Here is a 26,083-nt window from a genome sequence, read left to right as displayed (position 1 = left end):
TATTCAAGATAAACATGAAGACTTTTAAGATGATTTAAGAAGATTTTAAGTGAAAATGCTCAGTGTGTACAATAAAAAAATACTCACTGAACCTAAGGAGCTTGGAAAGAAAAGCGGCTTCTCGGATGAGAGATGAAACGTCTTCAAGCAACTTAATAAAGTCCAGACACCTTTCTTTCCAAGCTCCTTAAACTACGATGACCTGGATGACTGAGAACCTTCACAGACATACCCACTAAATTACACCTCTTCCAAATCTCTATTTGTTGGCAGAAACTTCTGAAGCCTTTCCCATTTCTATTATACTGTAAAGCTACTTTTCTAACCTGTGAGGAAAAATGTTTATGACTAAGTGCCACGACCCATTATAGCTTTTTTCGTGTTCAGTTCTGGTCTCAACAGGATTATGTAACATTTAGGTCCAAACAGTGTGATCAAGAGTCCAAAACTTGAGGCCAGGATAGCAAATACCTCCACTGCATCTGCATAATTTCCTGGTGAGCTGATATAGACAGGAACAAAGGCCACCCACACAGCACAGAAGATCAGCATGCTGAATGTGATGAGCTTGGCCTCATTAAAACTGTCAGGGAGATTCCTTACCAGGAATGCAATTAAAAAACTGAGGAAAGCCAGTATACCAATATAACCCAATAACACTGCAAAACCCACAGTGGACCCAAATGCACACTCATAAACAATCTTATCATTTTGGTATTGGGTGTTTTTATGTGGAGTTGGAGAGGAAGAAACAAGCCAGGTAGTGCAAATGGCTGCCTGAATAGATGTAAGAAACAGAACTGTTCCTCTCTGCTGCATTGCACCAAACCACTTCAGACTGGTTCCCCCTCCTGGCTTGGAGGCTTTGAACACAGCCAGAACAACCATGGTTTTTACCAGGATGCATGAGACACACAGCACAAAGCTGATGCCAAATGCTGCATGCCTGAGTTGGCATGTCCACAGTCTGGGTCGTCCAATGAACAGCAGTGAACAAAGAAAGCACAACTTGAGTGACAGCAGTACCTGGAAACTAAGTTCTGAATTATTGGCACGTATTATAGGTGTTCTGTGATGGTAGATAAAGATCCCTAGAACAACAGCACATATACATGTGCCCAGCAGTGAGGTAGCTGTCAGACAAATACCCAGAGGCTCATGGTAGGACAGAAACTCTGTCTTCTTGGGAACGCAGTGGTCACGCTGGGGGTTTGACCAAAAATCCTCTGGACAACTGGTGCACTCCAAGGAGTCTGGCAAAAGGAGAAAGATCAAGAAAGCGGAAGATGGTGAAATGCATACTATTTTTAATATGAATGAAAATAAATATATCGTGCTGAAAACAAAACAAAACACCTTACTGGTCTCATTAGTGACTTTTCCCTCAGAACAAGGGATGCAGTCGAAACAGCATTTGGGTTCCCCCTTCTTTCTCACCATGTGGGTACCAGAAAGACAGCTTTCACTGCATACTGATCGAGGTGGCTATTGGATGAAATCAAATATTACATATAAATATACTGTACAACTGACAAAATATAAAAATCAGAAAAACACATAACCTTTTTTGAAATAAAGTTCCAGAAAATCTTGTCTTCATCAAGTATGAGTTCTTCCCCGTATAAAGCTGAACTCTTAACCTCACCCACATTCTGAACTTCAGTGCTTCCATCAGGGAGCCACAACCAGTTCATCACATCATAAATTGGCACCACATCACCATTTTCGTCAAATGACACTTGATCCCCAAATGGAGTGGTGAAATTTACCCTTTCCAAGTAATAAAGAAGCTGTTAAAAAGGGATTCATAAGAAATAAATTATTTTTAACAATCCAAACAGTGGCACCCTCTATTTGATAGCGAAATGGAATATTATACCTATTATACCTATACATATAAACGTAATAAAATCAAATTGTATATTAAAGAGGGCTCCTTAATATGCAATATCTTTAACAATTTCAAGAACTCTAATGATACATTACATGCATACTCGTTAAAGTGCTCTGATCTAAATATATTAAACATTTCTTTTACTCAGAAATATTGAAAACTCATTTAGCTGACTTCAGCTTTTTCATAATTAATTTAATCACCCTGCTTTCAGTCATACAGGGTGAATTTTGTTCTGAAAGTAATTACAGATCAAATAATTTACTCATAGATTGATATCTAATTAACATAGTGTGTAAATTCATATCACACCTGCCATGGCTGCAGTGATTGCAAAGTGGCACAGCTTTGCCTACTGAAAGGCCCTCTTCCTGGGTTGCGCTGCAGCATGTCATCAAGGGAATATGCCAGGGCATAAACAGCTTTATACACATTATACTCAGGCCGGAGGTTGGAAATGTCCAAGATCTCAGTGTTCACATTTTCTAGATCTTCCTGTCCAGTGCATAGTGCACCTCCACCTTCCAGCCAGCCTGCTGGAGCTGGTGCAAATCTGCACTGAAATGTAAATTCCCAAAACTGATTCACCTGAAATATATTGTTGACAACTGTTTTTTCTTTTCCATTTAAAAAAACATGGCATAATGAAATTCTTGTCAACATCACGGTAACATTTCAACTCCCACCATGCTATTTCCATTGTTATTGTTGTGATGTAGGTCAGGACGTATTTGTAATAGGAATTCCCTGAGCCCTGGTATTTCTCCTCGACGAATAGCAATGCCCAGTGTACCACCCAGGTATGGCATGAACTGAGGTGTTTGGAGCACACCAGCTGTTGCTGTCCAGCCTTCACTGGCCATCCACTGTAGACTTGTTACATTCTCCTTTACTACCTGTGCATTATATTTTACCAAATGCAAAAAGTGATGTAACTATCCCCTACTTTTGTGACATTAACATCCAACTTAGGTATTTGCTATAAATTGTTATATGTTATAAATTGTTTCTTTACGTTTCTGTAGTCATTCATTTAAAGACATAATACATCTTTTACACAGTGTATAGATACAGATCTTTATAACAAGAAATAATCAAGTTTTCTTTTAAACTTCACCTCTTCCATAAGGTTTATCATGTGACTCTCATGTACAAAGGCAATGACCACACGAGCTGTTGATTTTTTCATCACATTCACAATCCTCCTGAGTTCATCTGTGTCTTTGTCCCAAGGTAAAACTTCAATGTAGTCTAGGCACCCTTCACCAGACAAACTTAGCTCGAATTGTAAGGATCTGGCAGCGTGGCGTCCATAATCATCATCACTGATAAGCAGACCTGCCCAAGTCCAGCCAAAATGTTTTAGAATTTTAATTATAGCACGTACCTAAGTGAAAGCAACATGAGAAACATGAGAAAACATGAGAGCATAGATAATAAGAAAAATTTTAGTGGATTAGCTGCTCATCATCTACTGGCAATTGTAATAATTCTGCTGATTGATTTTCACCTGGAAAGCATCACTTGGAATCGTCCTAAAGAAGGATGGATATTTTCGATGGTCACTCAAACAAGAACATGTGGCAAAATAACTCACCTGTGAAAGATACAGACAATATATTTTAGAAATATTCAAAGTCTTTACTGCCTCCTTTAAACTGGGTATTGCGTACATTGGTCTTGTCATTAAATTTACAATTAAATCAATAACTGTCACTCAAACAGGAAAATGTGGCAAAATAACTCACGTGTGAAAAACAAAGACTGTATATTGTACATTGTTCTTGTCATTAAATTTACAATTAAGTCAGTATATACAAACACTGAAAAATATCTAAAGTCATACAACAATAATATGGTATAGTTAAACTGATAACTTACTATCGGTACTCGGTATAAACCTAAGACACTGGAGATGGCAATAGAAGGTGTAGAGGAAGAATCACCCACAATCCCTAGAACAGGAGGATTTCCAGTACATGTACCATTTGATACAATCTGCTCCTCTTGACCGCCGGCTAATGATAATGCTCCACGGAATCCAATTCCAAGTTCAACACAGTTGTCATAAAGAGTGTATCCCAGAGTCACATTAGGTAACAGATTGGCATTTCTGTTGATTTCATCAATAGCAAATGCCATGGTTTGTGCCTGCCTAAATCCTTGTACATAGAAACTAACAAAATAAATTTAAATTAAAAAATATATCAGGAAAAATGTTGCAAAATGACTTATACAAAAAATTAAGAAACCTGAATAATAATTTATGAGATATTTTATTTGAAAAATCAAGAAGATTCCCCATTCAATATACATGACTTATTTATGTATGCACTAATGCATAAAATGTATGCATTAGTATGCATTTTATGCATGCATACACGCATAAAATGTATGCATTTTATGCATTAACCCACATATTGGCATTAAGTTGTTCTGGGGTTTTTTTGTGCTGTTTTCCTGTCATACTTACCCATGGCAAGTAGGCTGTTGTGGCTCTGAGGTAAAAGATGGATGAGGAACACTTGAGAAAAAGTGGACTGGAAACAGTCCACCCAGAATGATATCTCCAACCTTGTTCATTCCATTTAGATGAAATTGTCCCTGCAGCTGACACGAGGAGGGAAACAAAGAAGAGGATACAGTATGAGTGAAGTAGGAATACAATAAAATGACCAGGACTAAATTGGTTTGTAAAAATGAACACATGACAGCTTTCTGGTTTTTTGAGCCTAGTTGTGGCATTTTATTACTTTCCCATTCCCTTTTAATAGCATGCTGTGTTGACTATTCTTTTATAACGCCCATCAGGGAAAAAGATGAAGAAAGGGGTGGGCCTCAAATACATTTGGTCATATACTGTTGTTGTATCCAGGTAGGCTTAGGTAACACCGTGAGCATGTTGTGTGTGTGGAATGTTTTGTAGCACACACAAAACAAAAGAAACAGGGTTTTTTGTGCTCAAGACTAAGACACCAGATATTCTCATTCAAGCGCCTTCCCCCAGGCCTGGCTCCAGAGTGGGGCCCAGGCAGGGTAGACTGATCCCTTGATTCCTATCATAGGGGTCAACTGAATCAGTCTTAATCTGGCATCTCACCCAGGGCTAGGTTGCCTTGGGAAACCCTACCAGTAGGCAATAAAATAGCATAGCCCCTGAGTTCACAGGATCATACAAATCCCTCCATTGCAGCAAGCCGGTGATTTGCGGAGGGTTTTAGTTTTTATTTATAAATTTTTTTGAATGACACACTAAGTAAACTTCACTGTGCAAAGGTATTTGTTTCTATTTCCTGAGCCCATCTGATGGATGAGTTAGACCAGGGGTGTTAAGCGTAAGACTTGGTGGCCATAATCAACCTGGCAAATATTCCAATCAGCCCACTGGTCAGGGTTGGAAAATATGTCGTCCATAAATGTATACATTTGTGGACTTTTAAAAGAATTTTTTTTGGTTTTACAGCTTTTCCTACTCCCCGGAAGCCATCCATACTATACCAAATTAATTAAGTAATAGATAGGTTTCTATAGGTTCCTGTTTGTATCTCTCTGATATAGAAATTTTGATTTAAAAAGACATCAATAAAGAAAACTGTTATGTGTCAAAAATACAGGACACTCTGGGCGTTAAGCTACCAGAACCTTCTCTGTAATTTTACACATTTATCAATGTAAAATGATTTTCACATCCCTGAGTTAGAGGCTAACAAGGCATGACAGGTGGGTGGTAAACAAGCAAGCAGTTAAGTTACATAGCACTTTCAGACAACTCCCAGCCGAAAACAAAGTGCTGTACACTTGACATGACAAAAAATATGATACAATAACAAATTAAAAATACATAAATAAATAATATTAATTAAAATTAAATTAAAACAATAAAATCAAATTTTTTAATTAAATTTAAGCAGTAAAGTGAAGTGCCAATTGTCCGCTCTGCCACCCTCACCACCCGCTGCAGTTTCCTCGTCCTCCATAGTACAGCAGTTAAACCAGAGTGTGCGGCAGTAGGTCAGTTCTCCCACTTAGAAATCATGGAGGGGTCTGAAATTCACATTGTAGGTGCATTGCCACTGTGAGAGACAGCATTTAAAAAACAATTCAGGAAATCTCATTGTGTGAATCTCCTGATGAAGACAGAAGACAGACAGAACAACACCGTGGACGAAGAAGAATTAACAGCAGGCAAAAAAGACAGTGCAACTGATGTAAAATACTGAAGGGTCAAGCAGCATGTATGAATACTATTGTGGATGGAACATGCACTTCAACAGTGACAAGAGTGTGAACGCACTGGACAGCACTGGACACTGAGTTTCATATTTGCCATGCTGGGAGTTAACCTCAAAGAAAAGACTGAAAAGATCAAGAGAGAAGGAATGGAGAGAAGAAACAGCTGATTTTGGCCTGTGTTTGATTTGGGAGGCCACACAGGAAACTGTGAGAACAGGGACGAGGACCAGTGAGAGGTGAACCTAGACGTAATACAGTGAAAGCATATGGGAAATTGGATTGAAGATTGAGACTGAACTCATGGAGGTTTAGAAATGTCCACAGCATAACAACAGAAAGGTAAAAAAAAGAGAGAGAGAGAGAGATAAAGAAATAAATAAACTAACAGTTGCATGAATGAATAGAAAAGACACATATACAAATTGTCACATGTAAAATTATTTTTGGAGAGAATCAGAAGTGAGACAGTTTGAATCCACAGCTCAGCACAAAGATGCATGAATTAAATCTGATTATAAAACAAATATGCAATGAAGATCAGCTTACACTCAATATTAATCTGAATACAAATACATACACGCAATAAAGAGACATGCTTACATTCATGAATGTGAATACATGACTTAAATGCTAAATGGTGTAGATTTAACACACTTAAAGCTTGAAGTTCAGAAATAACTCAGGGAAGTTCCATGATAATACAGTCACTTTTGTGAAAAAGGAAAAAAGGATAAACCAGTGATTAAAAGCTTAAATTAGTTTTTATAATAGTGCCGATTGACCAAAAGAAGTGATTACTGTAGAAAGTAAAAATAATTCAATAATGTGGTAATGTTTAAACCCTTTAAAGCCGGTCGGAGCGGGCACGCTCCGTTTTGCGTAACTATTTTTAAATCCCGGTAGCACTGCTAAAAATTGGTGTATTTCAAAAATAAAACTATGAAGACACTTAAAATAAATTTCCTGTGGTGGGAAACTATTTTGTGCAACTTTTTTGTACTTACAGTTTTGAGGGATAAGCCTCTTAAATTTCTCTAACAAGAAATATATGTTAAAAAAACAAAAATGATTTTCAATTTTTTTGTAGTTTATTGCACTTTTTTGCAATGTATGTAATTACTATGCACTTAATGCAGACATATTATTAAATTTTGGGCTATAATGGTTGTATTGATGTATATCAACTTGAAATGCTCCCAAAAATGGCACTGCAACATGTAAAAATATAATATAAGCTCTGGCGGACTTGGTTCTATGGTAGGTCTTAAAGGGTTAAATATGCATTTCTCTTGTCAAGGCAACTTTTTCTGAGATGAGTCAGTATGCAAATTAGCTGAATCAATGGTGACAAAGAAGCTTCCTGTCTGGCAGTGTGTCTGAGGCTTCCACTGAAGGAAACATAGCTGTGACTGAGAAGAATTGCTTGGTAAAATATATAATGGTAAAATACAGGATAAGTAAATAAAGTGGTCAGGTCTGTCCAGTAGTCCAGATTTGGAATATAAATCTAGAATTTAGTGATAATAGATCGTTATAAAGTGTTTAGAAAGTGCGTAATGGGAATATTAAGGTTGTGCAAAACTGTGTGGCTTTTAACAAGATTTTCTGTGTATTTAGCAGGTGAAATTATGTCAGTTGACCTCAGACTGTGAGGACGCTGGAGCAACCACTGAAATATGATGTGGGGAAAATGAACAGAGGGAGTGATTTTTAAGTCTGATTTCAGACCATGTATTACTTAAGCCAAGAGTAGGGCAAAACTTTTGTGGCCCACAAAGTTCTAATTCCCACAACATATTGTTAGATTAGCAAGCAAAACTTTTCTGGGATTAAGATTTTTGGGGTTGTTATTTTAGTGATGGGTTAATTCTGTCAGTTAGGTTTGGGTTGTTTTCTTATTTTAATAGAGGGAGTTTTACTAGTCATGGACATGTCTGTAACTGGGCCCATTATTTTTGTAACAGTGCACTTAGAGAAAACCTGTCAGGTGACGATGTTTTGTGCTTAGATGAGCTAATAATCAGCTCTCTTTTTCTGATTTTTGTTCTAAGCAGGCCTGCAAGATTGAATTAACAGCGCTGTAAAATTTTCAGGAGAACAAATATAAGGTGAGCTTTTCCAGATTATAATGGGCTGAGGAAAAGCCTAACTGTGGGAACCGATCACCGTTTGAGTTCCCGTCCAAAAGGATCGTAGCAAGTCAATCCAGTTAAAACAAAAACAAAACAAAACAAAACAAAATTAATGAGCTCATGTTGCTGAGGGTGGAGAATCTGATTATTTGCACGGGAGTCTCCACTATCAGCAATATCTTGTGTGGATGTGTGTGAGTGTATGTGTGACTGAATTGTGATGGACTGACGAAGTGGACTGAAGTTTTGAGTAAAGGTTGACAAACAGTTCACCACGCCGGTAAGAGAAGGGTGAATGCTTTGTTTTGCTATGTTTTGCTTTGCCATGAGCAGGAGGAGAAGAGAGACCAGAGGAGAAGAGAGACCAGAGGGGAAGAGTGTAGTTTCACATGAGTGTGGAGCTGGAGACTTAACCCTGGGGTTGCTAATTTTGGGTTGCTGATGTTTGCTTTAAGAAAATTCTGTTTTATTGACTGGATTTAGATTATGGTATTACATTATGTTGTTGGGAAAATGCCAAATGCTAAAGGTGGCCCAAAGCGGCTCCTCCACTGCTTCCCCACTGTCAGGTTACACCGGCGGGGGTGGCGGCGGCGATGCTGACCAGGCTTGAAGCAGTATCGCCAGGTTTGCCATTCTCTCCAGGTGACGCTCGGTCTGGACCCGCAGCTCTTCCCGCTGGCGGCACACCTCTGTGGGCCGCCATCTAGGCCACTCTTTGGGCCAGCTCCTCCCTCTGGCTCAGTTGTAGGTGCGTCCAGACGGCACCGCCGACCACGCCTCACCACAAACATCAAACAGACTAGCTGAGTGACTGAATGGCTGGCTGGCTGAACAGAAAACACAGACACAGAATTAACGATGACAAGACAGACTTAAATACACTGACTGATGATGATTAGAGAGTCCTGAGTCCAGAGTCCCAAAAGAAATAGTTCTGGCAGGTGACCGTGTGGCCAGTGGCTGGGCCAAATCAGTTCTGTTGGGCAACCGCGTGGCCAGCAACTGAGGTGAAACAGGTCAGGAGGGCAGTGGTGTGGGAGCCGCCGGCAGTGGAGCTGCAAACGACGCAAGGCCAGAAGGTGCGGAAACTTCTGGCTGAGACGAGGCAGGGCCAGCAGGTGGGGAAACCTCTGGCTGAGACGAGTCAGGGCCAGCAGGTGTGGAAACTTCTGCCTGGGACGAGGAAGAGCTCACAGCCGGCTCTGGATGCTGTGGCTGCAGGCCAGGTGACTGAGCTAAAGCCTGAACTGGTGACTGAATAGCTGGTGACTGAATAGATGGCTGAGCTGGTAATTGAGCTGGTGCCTGAGCTGGTAGGAGTGATAGAGCCTATGCCTAAGCCGGTAACTGAGTGGGTAACAGAGATGATAACAAGGTTAGTGATTGAGCTAATGACTAAAGTATAGGTTGTAGAGGTGGATTAAGTGGTGGACCAGCAGGTTGCTGAGCTAACTCTTCCCAGCCTCCAGAACATGAGGAAAATGCTGGACAAGCTCACCTGAGCTTTGGCGAGGTCAGGTTGAGGAATTGGTCAAACCCTAGCCTTCCACACCCGAGAAATAGGAACAAGTGCAGGGACGGGTTGGGTCCTGGCTGCCCTCATCCTGGGTTTTGGAATAGGTGCAGGAGTAAACTGAACACTAGCCACCCCCACCCGAGGAACAAGAACGGGTGCAGGAATGGACTGGGTCTTAGCTGCCCTCATCCTGGGAGCTGGCACAGGAACAGGTGATGGCTGGACGTAAGCTGCCCCATCACCCAAGGAACTGGCATGGGTGCGAAGACGTGCTGAGCCCTAGCTGCCCGAAGATCTGGTGTGGGGACAGGCTGAGCCTTAGCCACCCTCACCCGAGTAACTGGAACAGGTGAAGGGAGAGGAAGGGTCTGAGCCACACTGCTAGCAGGAAAAGGCTGATAGATTGATGTGGAAATAATGACAGGATGAGAAATGTTATCAGACTTAGCAGCATGAATGTCCTTAATGGGTTCAGGTCTCAATTAATATTGATTGGATAGCCCAAAATATGATTACAGTACACAGTCTTTGGATTAGGTGGATTATGAACAGCGGCCATTAAAGTCTTGGGAGGATTAACAGTCCCTGGGTTATGGTGATATTGCTGCACCAAACAGTATGAGCGACGGTGAAATGAGCCTCGCTTCCCCTTAGCTGTGACAGCAGGAAGCCTCCATTGAGCCGAGATGGGAGTCAGAGCCACTGTGCCACGGCGAGGTGGAAGCACCGGTGAGAGAAGCGGCTGGTGCGCGGAGTGGAGCTGCGAGACAGTGAGAAGCTGAAGACCACTCTCCCCAGGTAAGGCAGCAGGTGGGGGGCCGTTGCATCTCCAAAGTCCACCGAGAGCCAGACGAGTCCCCACGAAGACGTGCTCATACTCTGAGTAGAGCTGCTGTTTCCGCCTGAGCTTTCCCACCAAAAGAGAAAGCGCTGCTTCCTGCCGCTCAATTAACCCTCTGGGGCCGCTGGACGCGCCGGAGCATCAAAATCACATGACCATTTTAAGACTACCCAGCTACAAGATGCAGCGATTCAGAGTCTCGATTTCAACTTGGGTCAAAAGTGCGTACTTCAGACTACATACCAGTTTTTGAATTGTGTCGATGGGTCACATAAAACCAGAGTTATGATACAAAATACACGCAATGTTTTTTTCTGTAAACGGTAAAAACGGCGTTTTCTAGAGACAGCGCTAGCAAACACTCTCCCTTTGCGAGTGAAAAAAGAAGAAGAAAAAACACCCCTTCCCTATTGGTGTTAGAGTTTACCATGTCAGCCAATCAAAAAAATTATATGGCAACATGTGACATTTGGTTGTTTAGGGAGAAGGGGAAGTTTTTAGGAGTGACACCCGCAATGGAAAGCGGGCGAGCGAAAGAAAGAGAAAGAGCGAGTTTACATATGTGAGACATTAGTGACCTTTAGCGTGTTTGGAGGCTATAGCTAGTTTGTTGTGTAGTTATTGTTTTGTATTGTGTGTCAGTTAGACTGCTGAATTTCACATTTGCTCTAAAAAAGCCGTCAAAGGCAGATTCCAGTGTAAACGTTGTTCCCACATGGAAAACTGGACTGATGCACCTCCTGCTGTCAGAACTGCAGGGTTTAGGCCTTTGGTGTTCTCCTCTGTCTTATACTGAACACAAACTACATTTTTTGGACTGGCACAAATAATTTGTGTGCCTTCTTATTTGATGCAGCACACCTGATTGTTCTGTAAATAGATTTTTTTTTTTTGTGTCCCGTTTGGATCTTTAGCCATCAGAATTGTTGTCTTAAGGCTAAGAAAGATGCCAAGCGGATTTATTTTACCAAGTGGATCATCATGGCCTTGCCATATTGGTCCATTTGATTGACCTTTATTATAATTATGAATTTATTTTATTTTCAGTTGCTACAAACGGGACAGACATGACTGGGGGATAGGGCAGGGAGAAAGAATGAAAGAAAGAGAGGGAGAGAAAGAAAACCAAAGGGGAGAAGAGACGGTGAGAAAGGGGGGAAGAAAGAAAAAAAAACAAAACAAACAAAACACCTGGGTCACCTGTATGGAGAAAAAAAAGCAGAAGAGAAAGCAAACAACAAAGAGCAACATAATAAAAAAAACAGCACCATCACAATAAACTAGCTAGCAGTAGATATCAGTAGATACTAAATAATAAACGATATTGTGCAGCATGCAAGATAGACAGCGCACAATGTGCTTTGAGGCAGCAGCCAAGAAAGGTGTAGTCCGCGTCTGTGAATACCCGTGTGTACACCTGTGAGCATGGACGCGCTTGTTTTTTTTAAAAGGTTCCTTCATGTAATGATCTGCTAGAGGGTGTGGGGAGGCCACAGCCCCGTCCTCCAGGGCATGAATCAGGTATGGAGGAGATCAAAACTCCAGACATCCAGAGGCCCCCAGAACACAAGAGACCAAGGAAGACCAACAGAGGGGCAGCCGCGCCACTGTCCCAGAAAGAGCTGAGGAGAGTCCCAGATGAGGGCTCACTCAGCAGCCGCGGAGCAGAAGCCAGGGGGAGTTGCAGTGACGCGCCCGTGAGCTCCGCCGGCAGCCAGCCGTGCCTGAGTGACCAAGCCCCAGGCCGAGAGGCCGGGGGCACCCCGCCTCCGAAGTGGCCCGAGCGAGCCCCAGGCTCCTGGCCCTGATAAGCGGCCGCCAAGGAGTGAGCCGGTGTGTACCTGGACGCCCACCCCCGGACACAAAGAACCACCAATGCACCGATGTCTGAGGGAGTCCGCCACTGGCAGGGGAAGTGGTGGTAGGGGGAGATAGGCCTCCAAACCTTGGAGGGCCTAAGATGTCCCCAGAGAGGTGGCGCCTGACACCCAACCTGACATATAGACACAGACATACAGGCACACACAGATACAAACATCCATTCCCACCCTCATGCTCTCATATGCACTTACTCCACACTCAACCAACGTGGAGACAGACATAAAGAGACGCTGTACACACGATCACACTCCCCAAGCGTACTCTACAAACCGGGTCTAGGTGCCCCCGCCCCTGGAGGGGGGAACTGCACCCAGACCCAGGTGGTGTTACCCTTTTCCCTGCGGTGGGGGGAGGCAGACCGCCCCGACTCCGCAGCAGCAGGGAGGCCCCACACTCCAGACCGCAGTCGGACGGCCAACTCCTCCTCCTAGCCCCCCCGCTCCAGCAGGTCGCAGAGAACGGGGGTGAGAGAAGACTCCAAACCTCCCTCCACCCGCTCATTGTAGTGTTGATGCATGTGTGTTCTAAGGTGCATTTAAAACCCAGGAGGGCATGGAGCTACCTGCCCGAGAGCAGCAGGTAAGCGCATGGTCCCTCCTGCTAGCCCTCAATGTCTACGTGTATTTAACCTTGAGAGGTGGGCAACGACGCCAGGGGTGGGGTGTACACCCTGATGGTACTTTGGATTCCGTGTATCGTGCCCACCCCCAAGATCCTATATGTATGTGTAATGAGAGTGTGAGTAATGTGAATGTCTAAGTTGTGGGATAAAATTGAGGCACAGGCAGCCAGAAGGGGACGGGGGGGGGGGGGGGGGGGGGGGGTAGCCTCCTCTTCTCCCTGGTGACATACCCCTACTCCAAGGCCCTGCATGTGTGGGTGGTTGTGGTGGAGCGGGAAGAGGGAGGCAGCTGGAGATGGGGAGGGAAGGAAGGGAGGGCCAAGTGACCCCTCCCTGGGGCCAGCACCCCCGCTGACCCCAGTAGGCACCCCCATACTCCGCGACCCGCCAGGGAAAGGGGGCCCAGGCCCATCCAGACCGGGGCCCAGTGCAGCAGCGCCCCCCGGCCGGGACAGTCCACCCAACCCCACCACAGAGAAAACTGCACCCACCCCACCATCCACTCATCTTCCAGACTACATGAGACAACAGACGCCCAGGCTGAGATCTTCCTCCACCTCTCCTGTATCTCCCCCTCCTGCAGAGAGAGTTCCTGAGGAGAGGAAAGCTCCTGCAAGGTGTGACAATCTCCCCCACTAGTTGAAGAGCCCCACAGGTGGCTCAACGCACCGGCGGCACCCTGCGCCAGGGATGGGCCCCCATGCACCCACCCGCCCACAACCCCGGCAACACACCAACCAGGACCCAAGGCCCTGAGGCCCGGCCAGGGCCCCAGCCCCCAGAACCTCACGCCCATCCCGGACCCACCCAGGGGCAGCCAGGCTACCAGGTCAGTAACCCACGTCCGTCAGCACAGACCCTCCCCTAGCCCCGCTGCACGCAGCCACGAGTAAACAGTCACCCGAGAGCCAAAAGAGCCCCCAAACGGACATGACCGCTACCCTGGGTTGAGCCCCCCAAGGAAGATGCCTCCGGGGAACCCCCCGACGCCCTAAGCCTGTCCCTACCCCCACACCAATCACAACAGTGAAGGCGGGACCAAACTATGACCCCCCACCCCCACTAGGTGATGGAGCTGATCAAACGAGCCCAGAGCAATTGATCTGATGTGGTGGCAGAGGCTGTATCAAGACTGATGTAATCTAATAGATAATTTCTATATTGGTTAGAATTAAGATTGGTTTTATTTTTCTAGTTCATGAGGACAGTTTTCTTGGCTATGCATAGGGCAATGAAAACCATATGGGCTATATTCTTTTCTGAAGTGACATTATCTAAGCTGCCCAACAAACACACTAAGGGGGAAGTTGGAATGTTACAATAAAAAAATAAAAAAATAAAAAAATATAATTTTTCTACTCGAATTTTTGAATTTTTTGTCTGAATTTAGATCAACTGTGCTAATATAGTATGCCAAAATAACTCAAATGTCAGATATTTGAGGTTGTGCTGAAAATAATGATACCAAACAAGGCAAGAAAATCGTATTTTAAAGGTGAAATATAGAGGTAAAATCGAAAGTAGTCAAAAACGGCCAGTTATACCCTGGACCCCAGAGGGTTAAATCAGAGTCCACTGGGTCCATTGCGTGTCTTCGCGCCCCACGGGTCTTGTCATTCTGTCAGGCATCGCAGTGTGGAGAGAAGAAAGAGAGAACCCAAATGCAGGACTCACGTGTTAGTGTGGAATGAAGATGATGTTTATTTTAAGGACAGTGAGAACAGAATATGAAACGGACTAGCTGACTGGTTGAATGGTTGGCTGGCTGAACAGAGAACACACTCACGGAATCGAAAATGACAAGACAGTGGACAGGAAGAAACTGAGGGCTTAAATACACTGATGATGATTAGAGACCAATGAGTACACAGCTAAACATAATCTGACTAATAACACATAAACACACACACCCGCCCTCTCACATCATCTATAATTGACTGAGTCAGGACTCTTCCAGACACTAAACCAAGGCACAATGTACATTTCAATTCCTTTAATTTTAAATATGTTTATATTGTCTATCTTGTAAAATAGTCAGATGTCTATTCATATTAATGTACAGAATTCATCTGCTTGCTGCTACTACTGCACATTCACCCAATGTATATACTACATATATATATATATATAATGTTCTTCCTCTACACACCCCCCCCCAAATTTTTTTGCACCCGTCGAGGAGCATGTCAGGCTACATTTCACTGTGTGTTATACTTGTATAACTATGCATGTGACAAATAAAGAACCTTGAACTTGAACTTGAACCTTGAACTTGAAGTAGAACTAGACATGATGCACATAGATAAAGCTGGCACGGTAAAACAGGAAACATGAACATGTGGAAAATAAACAGAACATGAACAAACATGACCCAGGAACCCTGACAGATATAGCTAAATTATGTCTAAAGTTAAATTTAACAATGTAGTGTCACAGAGTCAATGCTTGCACATTCTAGCATACACAGTAAAGGAGAAATCCAAACTTTCTTTATATGTTCTCACTTTTATATTTTATTTAATATATTTATATAAATGTGTATTCACCATATGTATTTTTCTATTGCATGTGGAAAATGTTTTTTTATGATCGAGTGCCACGGCCCATTATAACTTTTTTTGTGTTCATCTCTGGTCTCAACAGGATGATGTAACATTTGGGCCCAAACAGTGCGACCAACAGGCCAAAGCTTGAGGCCAAGATGGCAAATACCTCCACTGCATCTGCATGGTTTCCAGGTGAGCTGATATAAGCAGGAACGAAGGCCACCCATACAGCACAGAAGATCAGCATGCTGAATGTGATGAGCTTGGCCTCATTAAAACTATCAGGGAGATTCCTTGCCAGGAAAGCAATTAAAAAACTGAGGAAAGCCAGCATGCCAATATAACCCAATAACACTCCAAAACCAACACTAGACCCAACTGAACACTCATAAATGATCTTATCATTGTGGTATTGGGTGTTTTTATTTGGAGTAGGAGAAGCAGAAACAAGCCAGGCAGTGCAGATGACTACTTGAATAGATGTAAGAAACAGAATTGTTCCTCTTTGCTGCATAGCACCAAACCACTTCAGACTGGCTCCCCCTCCTGGCTTGGAGGCTTTGAAAACAGCCAGAACAACCATGGTTTTTACCAGGATGCATGAGACACACAGCACAAAGCTGATCCCAAATGCTGCATGCCTGAGTTGGCATGTCCAAAGCCTGGGTCGTCCAATGAACAGCAGTGAACACAGGAAACATAACTTAAGTGACAGCAATAGCTGGAAACTAAGTTCCGAATTGTTGGCAAGTACTATAGGTGTTCTGCGATGGAAGAAAAAGATCCCTATAACAACAGCACATATAATTGTTCCCAGCAAAGAGGTTGCTGTTAAACAAAATCCCAGAGGCTCATCGTAGGAGAGAAACTCTGTCTTCTTGGGAACACAGTGGTCACGCTGATGGTTTGACCAAAAATCCTCTGGACAACTGGTACACTCCAAGGAATCTGACAATAAAAGCTAAGATGGTGAAATGCATTTTACATTTAATATAAATTAAATAAAATATGCAAAGACAAGCACTTACTGCTCTTATTGTTTATTTTTCCCTCAGAGCAAGGGATGCAGTCGAAACAGCATTTGGGTTCTCCCTTCCGTCTCACCATGTGGGTACCAGGAGGACAGCTCTCACTACATACTGATCGACCTGGCTGTTAGACGAAATTAATATTACCTGCTAGAATTAAATATATTGTGCACATGAGAAAAATGAAAAATATACATATGGCAAAAGATAAAAGGATAGAAAAACCATTTTAAACCTTTTTGGATTCAAAGTTCCAGAAGATTTTATCTTCATCAAGTATGAGTTCTTCACCTTTGAAAGCTGACCTCTTAACTTCACCAACATTCTGAACTTTAGTGCTTCCATCAGGGAGCCACAACCAGTTCATCACATCATAAATTGGCACCACATCACCATTCTCATCAAATGACACTTGATCACCAAATTCAGTGGTGAAGTTTACCCTTTCCAAGTAATAAACATGCTGTTAAAAACAGATGTATAAGAATTAAATTACTTTTAACAATGTAAACTGTGGCCCTGCTGTTCAGTAGTCAAATATTAGAGCTATTAAATTTGAATATAGGAATTCATTGCTTTTAAACAAGGCCTATAGTAATGCGACATACTTATTCCATTAATGGTTTCTCTGATCTAATTACAGTAACCACTACTTTTGCTCAGGAGAAAATATAATCCTCAATCCAGCTTTTTCATAGTTAATTTTATAGCACTGCATTTTGCCTTACAGGGTAAATTCTTTTCTAAATGTAATTACAGAACAATCAATTTAGACAAAAAGTGTAACCTGATATCACACCTGCCATGGCTCCAGTGTTTGTAATGTGGCACAGCTGTTCCCACTGAAAGGTCCTCTTCCAGGCTTGCATTGCAGCATCTCATCAAGGGAATGTGCCAGAGCATAAACAGCTTTGTACACATTATACTCAGGCCGGAGGTCGGAAACGTCCAAGAACTCATTGTTCACATTTTCCAAATCTTCCTGTCCAGTGCATAATATACCACCCCCTTCCACCCAGCCTGCTGGAGCTGGTTCAAATCTGCACTGAAATGTGAATTCCCAAAATTGATTCACCTGAAATATTATGAAAACTATTTTAGATGTTATACATAATAAAATATGCAATTCCTGCAAATACCACTGTAAATAGTTTAACCCTCACCATGCTATTTCCATAGCTATTGTTGTGATGCAAGTCAGGACGTATTTGTAACAGGAATTCCCTGAGCCCTGTTATTTCTCCTCGACGAATAGCGATGCCCAGTGTACCACCCAGGTATGGCATGAGGTGAGGTGTTTGGAGCACAACAGCAGTTGTCCAGGCTTCACTGGCCATCCACTGTAGGCCTGTTACATTTTGCCTCACCACCTGTGCATTATGTTTGACCAAATGTACAAACTCATATTGTAAGTAGCAACTAATTTAGTAACATTATGAATTCTTTATTACTAGTTTTCTCTGCTCAATCAATATATAAAGACATAATGCATCTGTTACACAGTGTAGTGATGCAAATCTACATAGCTAGTAAAAATTTAAAACTTTTAAATTCAAACCTCTTCCATAAGGTTTATCATGTGACTCTCATGTGCAAATACAATGACAACTTGAGCTGTGGATTTTTTCATCACATTTACAATCCTCCTGAGTTCATCTGTTTCTTTGTGCAAGGACAAAATTTCAGTGTAAGCCAGGCAACCTTCACCAGACTGACTTAACTCAGACTGGAAGGATCTTGCTGCATGGAGTCCATAGTCATCATCACTGACAAGCAGACCTGCCCAAGTCCAGCCAAAATGTTTTAGAATCTGAATCAAAGCATGGACCTAAGTGAATACAGATTAAAACATGAATGCATAGACAAGACAAAACTTAGTTATTCATTAGTTACTGATGACTGTTTATAATTGTGCTGATCAATTTTCACCTGGAAAACATCACTTGGGATCGTCCTAAAGAAGGATGGATACTTTTTACGGTCACTCAGGCAGGAACATGTGGCAAAATAACTCACCTGTGAAAGATACAGACTGTATATTGTAGAAATATTCAAAGCCTTGACTGCCTCCTTACATTTTTTTAAGCTTCAATCTGGTCATTAAATTTACAATTAGGTCTATATATTTATATTAAATATAACCAAAAATAATATTTCATGGTTAAACTGGAAACTTACCATAGGTATGCTGTACAAACCTAAGACAGTGGAGATGGCAATTGAACGTGTAGAGGATGAATCACCCACAATCCCTATGACTGGAGGATTTCCAACACATGTATTATGTAATATTATTTGATCCTCTTGACCACTGGCTAATGACAATGCAGCACGGAATCCAATTCCAAGTTCAACGCAGTTATCATAAAGAGTGAATCCCAGAGTCACATTAGGCAATAGGTTGGAGTTTCTGTTGATTTCATCAATTGCAAAGGCCATGGTTTTTGCCTGCCTAAATCCTAGAACATCAAAACTAACAAAAAAACACAGTCTGCTATTGAAAAATATAGCAGTATACCTGGAAAACATTTTGCAACCATACACGTTTTGCAACTACTCAAATGAAAAGAACAGAAACAACTAAAGTAACATGCTAAATGACAAAAATAAAGAAAGTTCATATTGCAAGATGTGTGTATTTGTTCTTAATGCCACTGTTGGCAGTGATTTCCCAAAGTCTTTTGTGCTGTTTCACTGTCATACTTACCCATGGCAAGTAGGCTGTTGTGGCTCTGAGGTAAATGACAGGTCAGGGAAGATAGAAAAGAAGTGAACTTCAAACAGTCCTCCTAGGATCAGATCTCCACTTTTCTGCATGCTATTTAGATGAAACTGTCCACGTGAGTGGCAGGAGGACGAAGACAGAGAAGAGGCTGCAGTAAAAGAAAAGTAACAATATATCAAAATGAACAAGAGCAAATTGGCGTGTACAAGTGACAACATAACTATTATCTGCTTTTCCCCTTTTCTCAGCCCAGTCAGGTTTCATGGCGTTGCAATTTCTTCTTATTGACATGCAGTACTGTAAATAACCTATCAGAGCAGACAGCAGATGGGCAGGGCCTATAATACATTTCATTTGAGATCAGTTTTTATTGATGCAGATGCTATGACTGAACATACACTCACTTGTGACTATGCAGGTTAGAGAGTTAGAAAGTTAAACATAATTTTTGTGTTTTTTTTTTCATATTTATCAAGTGCAGTAAAAGGGGGGGGAGAAATATTCTTGCGGTTAAATCATTGAGACATACAGTGAGCAAATGAATAAATAAATAAATTCAAGACCATAATCTGAATAAATGCACAAGAACCTTCTATATTAACCCTTTAAGACCTACCATAGAACCAAGTCCGCAAGTTGATATACATCAATACAAACATTATATTCCAAATTTTAATAATATGTATGCATTAAGTCCATACTAACTACATAAATTGCAAAAATGTGCAATAAACTACAAAAAATTTGAAAATTGATTTTGTTTTTTAACAACATATATTTCTAGTTAGAGAAATTTCAGAGGTTTATCCCTCAAAACTGTAAATGCAAAGAAGTTGCACAAAATAGTTTCCAACCACAGGAAATTCATTTTGAATGTCTTTATAGTTTTTTTTTTTGAGATACAACAATTTTTATATACTGGAGGAAAAACGAAAATAAATCCTACAATGCGAATATGCAAACCCCCCCCCCAAAAAAAAAAAAAAAAAACAGCATGTGCATCAAAATAAACAATTTCCAACAATGTAATTTGAGTTCTAAGTTTCCCAGAGACTATACAGAAAGGCATAAACTCAAACATTAATTTTAAAAACAGCAGCATAGCTTTGTTTTCCGCGAAAATGACGTCCCTTCCGTTTTCGGGCAGGTAATGGCGAACATCAGATAGATTGTGGTGATGTTTATTCCAACGTAGGAAGTGTTATGAACAGCTGATCAGTTGGCAAAGCGTGTTTCTGGAATATTGTGTTTTTTTTTGCTGCAAATGCTTTTTACGCAATTTTTGCAAAGACATATTTTGAAGGAAACCGTGACGTAGGAAGAGCTGAATGCATACGATTTAAGTACAATTCCTCTGGTTTCATATATTCATATACTTTTCAGTTAGCTGTGAATAAGACCCAAGATACTTTAAACAAATTTGATAATTGTATTCTTTAAAGGCTATACTCTGTGTAAAAAAAGGGGTGGGGGTGGATCATTTAACTTGTCCGAGTATAATATGATGACATCACTTCCTGTTTTGAGAATTAGCATAGCAGCCATGTTAAGTATGTGCTGAACACAATTTGCTTTCATCTGCATTGAAGCATCATGGAAGTATTGGCTAAAGTTAGTTTATTTTACATGATATGTTAGATATTAAACCTGAAGTATTTTATTGACAGGTTAATTCACGACGTAATGGTACCACTTATTGTTAATTTGAGTTAGGAGTGCAGATGCTAACTATTTTTGTATTGTTTTTTTTAATTGTTTATTTGACGTTTTCATCAGAATATCTGTGAAGAATAGATTAAGATTCAGTAGATGTTTAGTCTGTGACTCTGCATTTTTATTGGATCTGGTTTATCTAGGTGTTTAGACAGTGTTCTACACTCCCTGAAACTCCTACTAATTTTGCCCAATAAAGAAAAAAGCATATGTATTATTGCTATTTTAATAGTATCCCTACCTAAATTTGTCAACAGGCACAGACACACACAAACACCCAAGCACAGAAGCTTTAATTAATTGTTAACCTCAATATGAATTTCACCCTTTACATTCATGTTCTCTAGGCAGAAACAGATTTTATCACATCGATTTATTGTGAGAAACAATACACCCATATTAAGATTAAAATACTGAGGACAACCAAAATGTTACAACACATTTAAGGCAAATGGTCAGTTTCTGTTTTCTGTTTGCCCCTGTCTCTGTTTCTGTGTCTGTGTGTGTCTGCCCATTGCTTTCAGGAGCAGGAGCTCAAATTAGGTCAGTTTTTTTTACAATGGCAGCATTCATTTTTTTTGTTTGTTTTTGTTTTGTTTGTTTGTTTTCTCAGGTAGCCTTTAAGGATGAATTCACAAAAAATCATCTTCTCTGAATGGAATATCTTTAGCTTACAGCTGCAACTCCTTTGAATGTTAGAATTTGTAACTTCATTTCTTGTGCATTCTTTTGGTTGAGATCCAAAAGTTTCAACTTGAGGGGAGAAAAGATCTGGTGAGGCGAACAATCCAGCAAGTTACAATTTCTCTAAGATAACATTTTGCCATGATAATGCTCTTAAAAAAAATCTATTAGCCATACTATTGTTTGATAAAAGATTTAAGATTTTAGCGACCCTAAATTATTACTGTTGGAGACAAAATGTGAAATGAATTCAACCGATTAAGTGATTAATTTAAATAACCCAAATTATATTAATTCTATTCATTTATAGTGAGCCGACCCATGATTGCCTTCTTTGTGTTTCTCTCTGGTTTCAGCAGAATTATGTAACATTTGGGTCCAAACAGTGCCACCAATAGCCCGAAACTTGAAGCCAAAATGGCAAATACTTCCACTGCATCTGCATATTTACCTGGAGAGTTGACATAAGCAGGGACAAAGGCCACCCACACGGCACAGAAACTTAGCATGCTGAATGTGATGAGTCGGGCCTCATTGAAATTATCTGGAAGATTCCTGGCTAGAAATGCTAGCAAAAAGCTAAGGACAGCCAGCACACCAATGTAACCCAGTAACACTGCAAAGCCAATTGTAGACCCAACAGCACACTCATACACTATCTTGTCATTTTGGTATTGCATGTTTTTATGTGGAGCTGGAGAGGAAGAGACAAGCCAGGCAGTACAGATTCCTGCCTGAATACAAGTAAGAGCCAGAACTGTCCCTCTCTGTTGCATCGACCCAAACCACTTAAGAATGGTTCCCCCTCCTGGCTTGGAGGCTTTGAACACAGCCAGAACAACCATAGTTTTCACCAGGATACATGAGACGCAAAGCACAAAACTGATGCCAAATGCTGCATGCCTCAGCTGGCATGTCCATACCCTGGGTCTTCCGATGAATAACAGTGAACACAGGAAGCATAGTTTCAGTGATACTAAGAGCAAGAAGCTCAGCTCTGAATTGTTTGCACGTACCATGGGTGTACGTCGATGATAGAAAAAGATCCCTAAAACAACTGCACAGATAAATGTGCCCAACAAAGAGGCAGTTGTCAAACAAATACCAAGAGGCTCATGGTAGGAGAGGAACTCTGTCTTCTTAAGAACACAGTGGTCATTCTGAGGGTTTGACCAAAAATCTTCTGGACAACTGGTGCACTCCAAGGAATCTGACAACAATAGGAAGGCATATAATCGATGATATCAATTGTATATAACTATGTATAATTTCTCAAAATTAAAATAAAAATATCCTTGAATTACAAATACCCACTGTTGTTTTTGCTGATTTTTCCCTTTGAACATGGAATGCAAGTAAAACAGCACTCTGGTTGTCCTTTGTTTCTAGCCATCCGGGTGCCTGGAGGACAGCTCTCACTACACACTGATCGGGGTGGCTAGAGAAAGACAAACTGATTACATACAAGGTTCAATATACACTACTTCACTCAGTATTTTTTTAAAAGAAGTTATTTAGAAAAGTAAAAATAACCTTTCCTGATTCAAAATTCCAGAACATTTTGTCTTCATCAATGGTGAGTTCTTCACTTTTAAAGCCTGACCTTTTAACCTCACCAACATTCTGAACTTTAATTTGTCCATCAGGTAGGTGTAACCAGTTCATGACATCATATATTGGCAATGCATCACCATTTTCATCAAAGGATACTTGATCACCAAATGGAGTGGTGAAGTTGACATTTTGTAAATAATGTATGAGCTAATGAAGGTTAATGGAAAAAAAGAAGGAACAGCATCAAGGTAGACTGTAATTCAGAATGTTGTTTCATCTAATTTTTCTTAATTATTTAAAAAAATACTACTTCTACCATTTCTTTTATTTTGGAAAGAAAATAATGGAAATTCATTGCAAACATATCAGTGCCCTTATAGAATAATGGACCTTTTTCAATAACAAAAACTTCAGTGACACAGTAGCTTTTCAAACAAAAATGTATAAATTGATACCATACCTGCCATGGTTCCATTGTTTGCAAAGTAGCACAGCTGTGCCCTCTGAAGGGTCCTGTTCCTGGCTTGCAATGCAACATGTCATTAAGAGCATATGCGAGAGAATACACGGCCTTGTACACATTGTAGTCAGGCCTGAGATTAGAAAGATCAAAAAACTCAGTGTCCACATTTTCAATATGCTCCTGCCCAGTGCATAGCGCTCCTCCACCTTCCAGCCAGCCTGCAGGAGCTGGTGCAAATCTGCACTGAAATGTGAATTCCCAAAACTGATTTACCTGTAATGGAATAAAAGTATTGAGAGATAATAGAAAATATTTATTTATTTCATGTCTCATTCTCATTCATTTTAGATATACTTTCAAATTATATTTATTTCAGAATTATTACCAAATTATTGTTGTATCTTCCATTGTCACTTTGGTCTGGGTGTATTTTTAACAGGAATTCCCTCAGCCCTGGTAATTCGCCTCTGCGGATGGCAATGCCCAATGTGCCACGCAGGTACGGAGTGAGGTGGGCTGTTTGGAGCACTGATGCTGTTGTCCATGTTTCACTTGCAATCCATTGGCGACCTATCACATTCTGCTTCGCTACCTATGATAATAAATTTAGAATACAAAATTTATGTAGGTTCTCACTATAGCTATTAAGTTATCAAGTTATTGATATGAAGTTAGTTAAATAAACAATGTTTATTTTTCTTGCACATTTGGGGCATTTTGATAACATAAAACTGATTAAGTTTCATTGTGATGTTTCTGCTTTTTAATGTTATCAGTTTAATCTAATTATTAGAATACCTATTTTACCTTCAATGGCAGTCATTTTTGTCTAGACAAATAAAGTACAATGCTGCAATAAAAATTATCTATGTGAACATTTTTTTATTTCCAACCTCTTCCATTAGTTGAATCAAGTGTATCTCATGTGCAAACACTATGACCACACGAGCTGTTGATGTCTTTATCAAATGTACAATCCTCTTCAGTTCACTTGGGTCACTGTCCCAGGGCAAAATCTCTAAGTAGGCCAGACAACCATCACCAGATTTAGCCAGGTCAGATTGGAAGGATTGGGCAACATGGAGTCCGTAATCATCATCACTGACTAGAAGACCTATCCAAGTCCAGCCAAAGTGTTTTAGAATCTGAATCATAGCACGCACCTAAGTGGATATGAGATGAGTGTATTATTTTAAAAAAATTATAAATATACATCTGAAACCAATTAATGCAACCTCTATAATTTATCTTATTCATTAAATACATCAAAGTCATTAGAAATAATTTCAAAGTCCTTTCCTGAAACTATGGTATATTTCATTTAACTTGGTAATTATGTTTTACCTGGAAAGCATCACTTGGGATGGTTCTGAAAAAAGTTGGAAAACGCTGACGATCACTGAGGCAGGAGCATGTGGCAAAATAACTCACCTATTACAAATATACAAGAGACATATTAACACATCATACAAGTAAAAGCCAGTCCAAATGCTATTATAAGTACCGCCAAAATGTACCGCAGGGGATCAATACTACACTTAAATGAAATGCACAGTGCAAGCATAAAAATATGAAACTTAAAACTTACAATAGGTATATTGTATAAACTTAGCACACTGGAAATAGCAATAGAAAATGTTGAGTAGTGATCACCAACAAGCCCAAGGACTGGAGGGATCCCTGAACAGTTCTCCTGAAGCAGAAACTGCTCCTCCTGGCCACTGGCTAGTGATAAGGCACCGCTGAGTGCAACAACAAGGGCACCACAGTTGTCATAAAGACTGTATCCAAGAGTCACATTAGGTAGCAAATTTAAATTCTTGTTGATCTCTTCAATAGCAAATACCATAGTCATTGCATTCCTGAACCCTACAATATCAAAGCTAACAAACAAGCAAACGTTACGTCAGTATTGTTCACTAAAAGAGATCTGCAAACATGAAAACAAGCAGAGATATACAAAATGAACCCTAAAACGAGTGTATGTTAATACAAAATAAGAAGTGTAATTAATATTTTGACATATGTACGCTAAGATAGAGAAGTTATCTTGTATATAATTTAGATCTGTCATGAATATTTTGAATAGTTATTATTTGTACATGTCTCTGCTGATGTCATATTTGTGTGACACTTACCCAGTGCAGTGAGGCTGTTGAGGCTCTGAGGTAAATGTTCTCTCTGGGTAGACAGAAGTGTAATGGACCTCAAACAACCCACCCAGTACCACATCGCCAGGCTTGTGCAT

At 40.8% G+C, this 26,083-nt stretch overlaps 3 protein-coding genes across 3 annotated transcripts; all 3 read right to left on the bottom strand.

The window, feature by feature from the left end:
* Positions 1–348: 348 nt before the first annotated feature.
* LOC101474214 (extracellular calcium-sensing receptor-like) lies at positions 349–4,531 on the bottom strand. The gene is made up of 9 exons (XM_014408478.3): positions 4,368–4,531; positions 3,776–4,070; positions 3,405–3,491; positions 3,012–3,281; positions 2,581–2,790; positions 2,207–2,482; positions 1,563–1,790; positions 1,362–1,485; positions 349–1,253 (listed from the first exon to the last, which is right to left on the bottom strand). Exons 1-9 carry the CDS (start codon positions 4,475–4,477, stop codon positions 349–351), a joined length of 2,505 nt encoding a protein of 834 aa, XP_014263964.2. The 5' UTR covers positions 4,478–4,531.
* Positions 4,532–15,705: 11,174 nt separating this feature from the next.
* On the bottom strand, positions 15,706–19,513 carry LOC101474490 (extracellular calcium-sensing receptor-like). The gene is made up of 9 exons (XM_012916140.3): positions 19,404–19,513; positions 18,875–19,169; positions 18,626–18,712; positions 18,255–18,524; positions 17,860–18,066; positions 17,496–17,771; positions 16,932–17,159; positions 16,697–16,820; positions 15,706–16,616 (listed from the first exon to the last, which is right to left on the bottom strand). Exons 1-9 carry the CDS (start codon positions 19,511–19,513, stop codon positions 15,706–15,708), a joined length of 2,508 nt encoding a protein of 835 aa, XP_012771594.2.
* A 2,601-nt stretch (positions 19,514–22,114) lies between these two features.
* On the bottom strand, positions 22,115–26,083 carry LOC101474764 (extracellular calcium-sensing receptor-like). Its single transcript, XM_004575551.4, has 9 exons — positions 25,974–26,083; positions 25,424–25,718; positions 25,180–25,266; positions 24,729–24,998; positions 24,221–24,427; positions 23,833–24,108; positions 23,352–23,579; positions 23,133–23,256; positions 22,115–23,028 (listed from the first exon to the last, which is right to left on the bottom strand). Exons 1-9 carry the CDS (start codon positions 26,081–26,083, stop codon positions 22,115–22,117), a joined length of 2,511 nt encoding a protein of 836 aa, XP_004575608.2.

The sequence above is a fragment of the Maylandia zebra genome, linkage group LG14 (assembly GCF_041146795.1).
Source record: "Maylandia zebra isolate NMK-2024a linkage group LG14, Mzebra_GT3a, whole genome shotgun sequence".
In the NCBI taxonomy this organism is placed as follows: Eukaryota; Metazoa; Chordata; class Actinopteri; order Cichliformes; family Cichlidae; genus Maylandia; species Maylandia zebra.
Note: the sequence above shows the minus strand (reverse complement) of the source record. Positions and strands in the feature narration are given on the sequence as shown.

Bases quoted from the DNA above. Each gene is read 5' to 3' on its own strand.
- LOC101474214 (XM_014408478.3), bottom strand. From the start codon at position 4,477: ATGAACAAGGTTGGAGATATCATTCTGGGTGGACTGTTTCCAGTCCAC. The intron at 1,486-1,562 runs GTTATGTGTTTT...TTCATCCAATAG, and splicing joins GGAACTTTATTTCAAAAAAG to CCACCTCGATCAGTATGCAG. The intron at 1,254-1,361 runs GTAAGGTGTTTT...TCCTTTTGCCAG, and splicing joins AAAAGTCACTAATGAGACCA to ACTCCTTGGAGTGCACCAGT.
- LOC101474490 (XM_012916140.3), bottom strand. From the start codon at position 19,513: ATGCAGAAAAGTGGAGATCTGATCCTAGGAGGACTGTTTGAAGTTCAC. The intron at 18,713-18,874 runs GTAAGTTTCCAG...TATCTTTCACAG, and splicing joins GTTTGTACAGCATACCTATG to GTGAGTTATTTTGCCACATG. The intron at 18,067-18,254 runs GTTTGAATTTAA...CATAATGCACAG, and splicing joins TGATAAACCTTATGGAAGAG to GTGGTGAGGCAAAATGTAAC.
- LOC101474764 (XM_004575551.4), bottom strand. From the start codon at position 26,083: ATGCACAAGCCTGGCGATGTGGTACTGGGTGGGTTGTTTGAGGTCCAT. The intron at 25,719-25,973 runs GTAAGTGTCACA...CTTGTTTGTTAG, and splicing joins CAACAGCCTCACTGCACTGG to CTTTGATATTGTAGGGTTCA. The intron at 25,267-25,423 runs GTAAGTTTTAAG...TATTTGTAATAG, and splicing joins GTTTATACAATATACCTATT to GTGAGTTATTTTGCCACATG.